The 8,935-nt window shown below is 37.3% G+C and overlaps 1 protein-coding gene across 1 annotated transcript in view; it reads right to left on the bottom strand.

Annotated features, from left to right (window-relative positions):
- Positions 1 to 8,483, bottom strand: part of cd82b (CD82 molecule b) — a 29,432-nt gene extending 20,949 nt beyond the window's left edge. The window contains exons 1-2 of the mRNA XM_014016803.1: positions 8,380 to 8,483; positions 273 to 377 (exon numbers count right to left, since the gene is read on the bottom strand). Of these exons, the coding sequence (XP_013872257.1) occupies positions 273 to 335 (63 nt within the window). The 5' untranslated portion in view covers positions 336 to 377; positions 8,380 to 8,483. The remainder of the gene's footprint in view (positions 1 to 272; positions 378 to 8,379) is intronic.
- Positions 8,484 to 8,935: the final 452 nt, after the last annotated feature.

Genomic DNA, 8,935 nt, shown 5'->3' with positions numbered 1-8,935 from the left:
GGGTCACATTATTCTTGAATTGCACTGAAAGAAATTATTGTTAAGTGTGTTCGTTTACCATAAATACAAGTAATGCTCACTATATTTCTGAAAGCTCACATCTCTGCGGGACGTGGCTGGCTCCATCTGTGATTTATTAATGACTAGAGGAAGCATAAAGATAGACTGGGCTTTGTGACCACTTTGCGGAAATGTTTTCTGAAAGAGCCTACAAATATCAGGAATAAAAAGTGAAGACAAATATATATACTGTATATATATATATCACTTACGAAAAAGAGAAGGTTAAAGAGGAATAGAAAGTACTTGGTGACCGTGATGCATCCTTTCCCCATGTTTGTGTTCCTGCAGGATAATATTCCAGTAAGATATGGGTCCTGAGGAAAGAAAAAAAGAAAGAAACACTCAAGATGAAAAGACACAATAAAATAAAAACAGACAATAAGCCTTGCCTCACTGTGGGAGAGTTGTAGATCAAGGTCATAAGAAAATCTGCACAGTTAGAATTCTAATTAAACACAGCTATAATCTTCAAAGCTGAACCAAGCTCATTCAGAAGAGCTTCGCCTCCGATTCACACTTTTAGGAGGAAACAATTGCCTCATTGTCTCATGTTTTATGGCAATGTTTGATAGCAAAAAAAAAAAAAAAAAAAAAAGGAGCCATGCTGGTTTAAAATGATGAAAGACTACTACAAAGGCATGAGTGGCGTTCTCATAATGACTACATTCAGACCATGACAATTTGTCTGATGCCACAGAAGCACACAACTTAAACAAATGTGATAAATCAGACCCTGACTGCATCTGCCTGACACTTGAAATTTGAGCACATAAACGAGACATCAGTCAGTCCTGACTTTCATGTTGTGTTTCCTGTTAATACGACGACTTACGGTAATTTTTTTTATGCCACTGGTTTCCTGTAGTCAGCTGCACACATGAGAAACTCTTCTTATGAACAAGATTCGAGCTGAACCTCACAAGTCCAAAAAATATAAATACATTATCCACAACAAGACCTCATCCTGGGAGCACCAAAAATACAACCACCCATTGTGGCTACTTGAGGGGTCTAAAAATACAAAAATGAAGACAACTCCCCGTGTATCAAATGACAAGCTGCTTTCTCCTTGTTTTCAGTTCCGTGTCTGTATCTATAACAGTGTATATTTAACTCTAACAACTAAAAATAGTTAAGAAATTTGTTTGTTGTGCTTCAGAGCAAACAAAAAAATCCACTTTCTATTGGTGTGATATACATACTATTTATTTTAAATGAACTCTGAGCTGTTTAAATGCTCTGATTTAGCAAATGCAGCGTTATTGCCAGTGTTTCTGAGTCACATCTGACTGCAAGACTTCTTTCTTCAATTAATTAGTGCTGCCTTTGTAAATTCCAAAAATAAATAAATAAATAAACAAGTAAATAACACCACAGCTGTGTATTGTAAATATATCTATTCTCAGAAGAAGAAATGAGGAAAAGCTTTGTTTAAATCTGAAACTTATTACTTAAAAGAAAGAGGAACTAAAATGTTAACACATTCCTCTTCCAAGGCCAGAGCTGTGAAATGTAACTTTCCCACCTTTATTGTGACATATATACAGTATTGTACAATTCAACTAAATAACTAACAGTTCGTTAAGAGATCAATTATAAATATAAAAATGTGCAAAACACTAGTTGCATCTATTGATTTAGTGCATTTCAAAACTTAGAATTTACTCTTTTGAAGTCATTATTGTGTTATTGGTTCATCATCATTCCTATTTATCTTTGGTTTATCAGCAGACATCTCAAGGTTTTAGGCCAAATCAAACAGGTATAGTGTTCATAATCCTATCAACTTTGACAAAAGACTTAGTTCCAGCTGAAGAAAACCAGCCCCACAGCATGATACTGCCACCACCATGTTTCACTGTGGGGATGGTAGTCTTCCAGTCTTGTCCCTGCACCAAATAGACCATTTTGAATTGTGGCTGAAAAGTTTAACTTTGGCCTTTTCAGACTACAACACAATTTCTCACATTGTTTTGGGAAACTGGATTATTATTTCTTTCCTTTAATATTTAAAAAAGCCTAGATTTTTTTTAATACCTCAACACTCTACACCAGGGGCTCTCCAACCTTTTGGGTTTGGGGACCCCTTACAATGAAAAAAATAAATAAAATTCAAGGGACCTCCTCATAAACCCCATGCTGTTTTAAAAGATAGATTTATTGTCATTTCAACCCCTAAATGTCATGGGAATATGTATTTTTATTTAGTTTATTTTATTAGTTCATTGTTCTTCATGCATTTTTTAAAATAAAATCCATATTAACAATTTAGTGAATTTTTTGAGGACCCCCAAGATACCTCTCATGGACCCCTGGGGGTCTTGGGACCCTGGTTTGAGAACCTCTGCTGTACACGACTGTCCAGACATATTGGTTATACTGGTGAATGTTTGCATCTGTAGTACTTGACAAGCAATGGTCAGAAATCCCTGCAGCTCCATTGGTGTTGCTGTTGGCCTCCTGGCAGATTCCTCAAACAGTTTCCATTTGCTCTTTTTAACAGTTTTAAAGTCCAGTTCTTCCATGTTACTCTTCTCCTATATTTTCTTTCTTTATTTTTTTTTTACTGCCCATGAATTTTTGTACCTTTTTTCCTGACAGATACATTTAAACAGTGAGATCCAGTCGATGCTTTGAGAGCTTTCTGTAAATGTCAGGCAAATCCTCGCAGGACAGCAGCTGAACTTAATGTTTGTCAGAGGGACTTTAATTGATGACAGGGATGTACCCAAGATGCCTGAAGGCTTTAAATTCAATCAGCAGTTAGGCAACCAGCATATTGCAGGGTTAAATATCTTAGTTTTCTCCCTAAAGAAAATGATATATCAGGTAGGTCTGCCACAAACGATTATTGTAATAATCGATTAATCACCGATTATTTATTCGATTAGTCGACTAATCGGATCATAAACGTTAATTGAATATAAAACATACAGCTTATCATGTCAGAATGCAGCTGCTATTATATAACCATCGTTAGATTTTAGCTATATGCCAACTAAAAATAATTGCTGTGGAAGGTAAGTTCTGCTCTGCAGATATTACACAGGTTTCTCTTTCATTTTCTTAAAATGATCCCACACTTTGAGCTCCGTTGCTTGGTAGCCATGATACCAGAGCCTGTCTGTATAATGTCTTGTGACGTCCACGGCCTACCCCAGTTACCACTACTGTGCATGTGTGTCAAGGACAGAAAGGCAGATGTGGCAGTGGAAGATGTCAAAGCAATTTGGAGAGAAAAACAAAGTAAACAAACAAAAAAAAGAAATCGATTAATCGATTATAAAATTAGTCATCGATTATTTTAATAATCGATTAGTCGTCGATTAATCGATTAACCGTGGCAGCCCTAATTTCAGGTGAGTTTTACAGAATATTTGTCACAGTAAAGAGGGAAAAGTTTTTGAAATGATTTTTATTGGTCTCATTTTATGGTGTCATGAAAACTTGGCATTTTAACTGGTGTGTATCCAAAGAAGTTACAATTCGGTTCAACTCCACTTTTATTATACTGTAGATGATGTTTTATATTACACAATATAATGCAACTTTCTTTAGAAAGGACTTTAAAGCCAAAGTGTTTTACACTGATGTGATTATGTCTATGTTTCTACACAAATCAAGGCAACAGGATCACAAAATAAGTTATTTTTTTAAACAAAACCTTCTTTTTATTTATTTTTTTAGATTTTATATTCTATGTATGAGTGTGATCCAGTCTTGTTCAATAAGAAAAATTAGCAGCACTTATATTCCTGACCCACTGCTTTTGATGGGATTTAAACTTGATGTAAAACACAACATGTCAGGCTGTCTCTTAGTCAGCTGACAAATATTAACTACTACTATCCATCAATTAAATATAGAAATTGACCCGAATACCATCATAACTTCCTGTTTACAAAACAGAACATGGCACAAAGCCCAAACCACTCCGCAGATACGGCTGCAAAGCAGATAATCCTCAAAGAAGATTGCTGTCGAGAAGCAGAGTAGCATTGTGGATTAAAAAAGACTTAACTATGATAACCATTGTACCACTGTCTCTCCACTTAGTTTCCAGCAACCTTAAAACTGCTTTTAGTGCCTTTTGTTATTCTTTTTATTGACATTATTAAAAGAAAACTGGAGCATTTCTCAAATGGGCCATATTTGCTGACTTTTTTGAACAATAATAGATCAAAATGTTTTCAAGCTGTCCAACATTAAGCAAGATGTAACCTGCAATTGCGACAGAGTTACAGTGTGTTTTTTTTAATCAGACTTAAGACAGATACTTAGCAAGACCTTAGCGAGTTTGTTCTTATTGACATAATTGCATGATGAGAGTAGGTTCTGTGCACGAGCTCCTGGCAGAACTTCTCACAGGGTTATGTGCTGTGTTGTGTGATTGGTCAGAACTTTGTGGGCGTGTTTATGCCAAAAAGCAGGTGAACTACGCTGCTCTGCTCTGCTTGAGAGAAGCTGTCTGAAGCTGTCAGAAAATGCAGCCATCTTTTACAACTCTTCCAGCAAAACCCGTAAAGATGGTCAAACAACTCATGGAAGGAGATAGCATCATTTCTTGTGAATAAACGCGACAGCGTGGAGACACAGGTGGCTCTGAGTGGCACCTCAGCCCTGGCAGCGTAAACGCCACATATTCCTCCTCCTCGAACACTTTCTCTTCTTTCTCCTCCAACTTGTCACAAACTGAAAAAAAACATCCATCTTTGCCAACCATGCTGTCACTGAGTTTTGCGCTCGATGTGATGCAGTGGGAGGGCTTATAGACGTCTTGCTCTGCAGTTTGTTTTTGCGAAAAAGAACGCCCCATAACAGCGTGAGTGGTTTTATAGTTGCTGGTTACACTGGGTTTAGACAAGGTTGGACCCATTTTGGTTTTATAAACCACTTGATCCAGAGAGAGCAGAAGATTTGCTCTGGGTTTCAAAAAATATTCTGGAGTTGTATTTTTTTTTACATCAGCCATCAGGTCCAGTCATAAGCTTCACAGACAAAGCCAACCATAATGGACTTCCTGAAAGCTAAAACCAAATCTGCTCCAAGGTAAAAAGCAAAGACTAATCGAAATTTGAAGCAACGGTATTTATAACTTCTAAATACCAACGCTGAAATGTAAAGGCATTTAAAGAAGACAATGCTGATGTGAAGTAGGAAGTTGTCAAGAGGAGGAGGAGACCTTGGCTGTGTGCAGAACAAAAATCAGAGAAAAAAAATCCACTGAATGAACTTTCCAAACTCTGTGACCTCGCAGGCACACTTTTCTTCTGCTTACAGACCAAATTTTCCTACTCCTGTGGTATGGAGAGAGAAAAAATGATTCCCCCAACCAAAATGTGATTTATAATTGCAATAAAAAATGACAGTTCAATGGAAATAAATGTTGGACAGATGACCAGTGAGTTCAGAAGCTTGATGTGCAGAAACGAAGATAGTATGAGTGGCAGATGGCATGGCTATGGAATCAGACTGGATTGCTTTTTTTTTTTTTAACAGTACAGAGCAATTAAACACAAAAAATGCTTCGACCTCCATCTATTATTAAAATATGACTCATTTACAAAAAAAAAAAATCCTCTTTGCATCACTCTGATACTCCTAAAGCCTTTAATACACTGTTGAGTGCTGCTTTAACATCTGCATCAGTGTGGTTGGTCCCACTGTAAGAACAGCTTGCATTTAGGTGAATTTTGAGCTTCCACATTTCTAAGAACACGGTTTCAGTTGAGTCACCAGGTATAAGGGGGAACTTCTTCACTTGACATCTACGGATCTGTATAAAAGGTAAACTGGACGACAAATACGAGTAAAGCCCCCGCCGATGTCGAAGTGAAACTTTCTGTGGAAATGATGAAACCTCTGCGCTGATAACTATAACCTAAACTGGTTTATATATTGTTTCCACAACTGCGCTTGTTACCCACAATACTGCTTAGAAGGATAGCAAGAGCAATGTGGGAATTGAACGTTACATCTGAAGTGCAGCTTGGACGCTAAAGCCTCCCAGAGGAGTTACCCGGAGAGGCTGAGGCGTAATGGAGTCAGTGCATGTGCTGACAGAGGCCGATAATCAATGTATAACACTTATACTGTTATTCTTTGCTCTTCAAGCATCTGGTAAAACACTTGTAATAAAACCAGACAAAACTACTCAGCCAAACTCGTACATCTGCTTCCGTTTACGCACATTAATCAGTTCTGCGCGTATCGATACGAAGGCCCCAAAGCTGGTAAGTGTTCTACAGTACTTCTTACAGTGCACTCTTCTGCAGACGTTTCATATTAAAAGATTTGGCAACCAAATACAAGCAACCTAAAAATAACAAATAATTGCCTCAGTTTATCAGCGAAGCAATATAATTCATTACCAGTGGCATCTCATGTGGGGAGCTCGGAATTAAAACACTGCTTTCAATCTAATGTTTACGAGGCGCCTCCCTGCTCTGAAATGTTTGTGTTGCAGCAGGTCGGGGAGAAAATGTTCTCGAAATATATTGAAGTGCTGATGCAATAAAAAAAAAAAAACACTATTATGTGGGAAGCAGCTGAGACAAAGTTGTCGTGAGTGTAGCCTGCAAGCTGTGTTTGGAAATGCTTTGACGTGGCTGGACGAGCAATGTTAGAAGCAATAATTAGTTAATGGATGGAACAGCTTCAAAACAGTTTGAGCAACAGTTGGGGGCATGAAGAACCAGTGGATCGTCATGATTTCTTCAGTGCCGCTGAAGGTAATATCAAGCTGCCATTTGTCCCAGTTGATGGGAAAAAAAAACAGAATACAAAAGATTATAATCCTTCTTGATCAATGGTCATTTATTAAAATGGCAACACGTAGAGCAACAGTGTGTTACTAAGAGGAGGTACAAATGAATTTGTGGTCATTTTACATATTTGCCCATTGCTTTGTCATATTTGTGTTGGATAGAAAATGACACTGCTTCCAGTCCACATCAAGGCGGCACTAGTGTTACATCAAAAACCACCAAGATTGTGTAGACTCAAGCCGTCATTGTGGTGAGACTGGACAAAGGAAAAATAGCTTTAGGGGAATTTGGGCTATAAAGCAGTCATTACAAAAATAAATATAAACTCTGGTTTAATTCAGCTTTATAACACTGCCCAAAACTTGAACAAACATTTTATGACCTGCTGCCACAATAGGTGGGTGGTTATTCAATTTAAATTCAGTTGAATTCAATTCAAAAATACATCATGAAGCCCAAAGGGAAATGAAATGTTGTTCCTCTCATATGTATGTATTATACCCATATACTTATGTATAGAATTCTCTATTTGTGTATGTTTATTTGTCTGTTAGCAAAATATCATGAACTGCTGGACAGATCTTATCAAACCTCACAAAGTAATCAGCAGCTACATCTACAGCTTATTATCTTTTGAAGTCAAGCTGATTCAAGATGAAAATTTCATTTAATCAATACGAAAAATAACTTGATCTGCCAATTAAAAACATATTTTGCTGAACTTGTAAGTGGCAGTGGTTGAGACTGATCCCCAATATATGAGCGTTATGATGAGATCACATGAGATCTTTGACTAAAACTGGCACACAGCAGGCTGTTACTTTTAGATAAAATTGCAAAAACATGTTTCTATGAACAAACTGATAGAGCATAATCTCTACGTAATTAACAATTCTAAATCAACAGTTTGGAAAGGACCGAAGAAGAAATAACCGAATTACTGCTATTTTGTTTGGAGATCATGACCAAATATTATATGATAAACCGGCTTGCCATACACACCGCACCATTTCCTACCATTTATCAACATTTAGGCTTTAAGAGTGAAACAAAGTGAAGCAGTGTGGTTGAACAGGTTCTTTCAAAGCGGGTTTAGTTAATATGTTTGAAGTTGCTCAGAAAATAAGTAGCTAGCTAACTAGGCTTAGTTTAGAGCCTCGGGTCTTTTACAAAATACACCGTGAGCGCACGTGAGATAGCGTTAATTTTAGTTCCGTAAAGTGAAAGGGTTTGGGTTTGGACTGACGTTTATAACTCAGAAGTGTAAACAAAAGTAAAACACATGAAAAAAAAAGTTAAAATCTCCACAGCACATTTCTATTTCATCCCTCTAAAGTCTGCTCACTGGATGCTAGCTTTACGTGAACTCGGACACAAAGCTCTCCATCTTTCTAAAGCGGTATTTACGTCATTATTAGCCCGAAAAACACTTTATTTCAACACAGCTAGGTCCGAAAGAGGAGACAGATTTCGACTAACTAAAGAGTGTATCTTTAAAACACAGACGAGGTGTTAAACCTTCAATTACAAATACGTAATAAATACTTACTGAGTTAGTCTTAAAGTGCTCACAGACAGTTTTGGGGTGACGGACTGCTGCTGGCTCTCTGCTGTGAAACTTCCAGACTCCCGAGAGAAAGAAACTTGAGCATTTGACCGTGCCTCCTTTTACGTGGGGTGTGTGTATGTGTGTGTGTCTGTGTGTGTGTGTGGACATGTGTTCACACAACCCCACCATGCGGCAGCACACACTCTTCTCCTGTTTTGCAAATATCTTTAAAGTTATACAAAAATTTTATTTAAACAAAACAATGTGCAAGATTTCACGAGTCTTTCTTGTTCACTAATGGAAACACAATTTATAAACACTTTGTGGTGAGATATTTCTCAGGTGTTGGTAGAGGTAGGTTAGAAATAAAATGATTATTTTTATACATTCCTTATAAAGTGAGTAAATTTCAGCAGCATGTGTGATGTAATTCCTAAATGGTCTGTGGTAAGCCTTAAAGCTCTGTTTACCAACAAACCCAGGGAAAAACAGGGATTTAAAATATTTGGAGGAAAGATGAGGAGAATGTTTGCACTATGAGAACTTCTTGCACTTC

Source organism: Austrofundulus limnaeus, unplaced genomic scaffold (genome assembly GCF_001266775.1).
Source record: "Austrofundulus limnaeus strain Quisiro unplaced genomic scaffold, Austrofundulus_limnaeus-1.0 Scaffold155, whole genome shotgun sequence".
Classification (NCBI taxonomy): domain Eukaryota; kingdom Metazoa; phylum Chordata; class Actinopteri; order Cyprinodontiformes; family Rivulidae; genus Austrofundulus; species Austrofundulus limnaeus.
The sequence above is the reverse complement of the archived record's forward strand: the minus strand, read 5'-3'. Positions and strand labels throughout refer to the sequence as shown.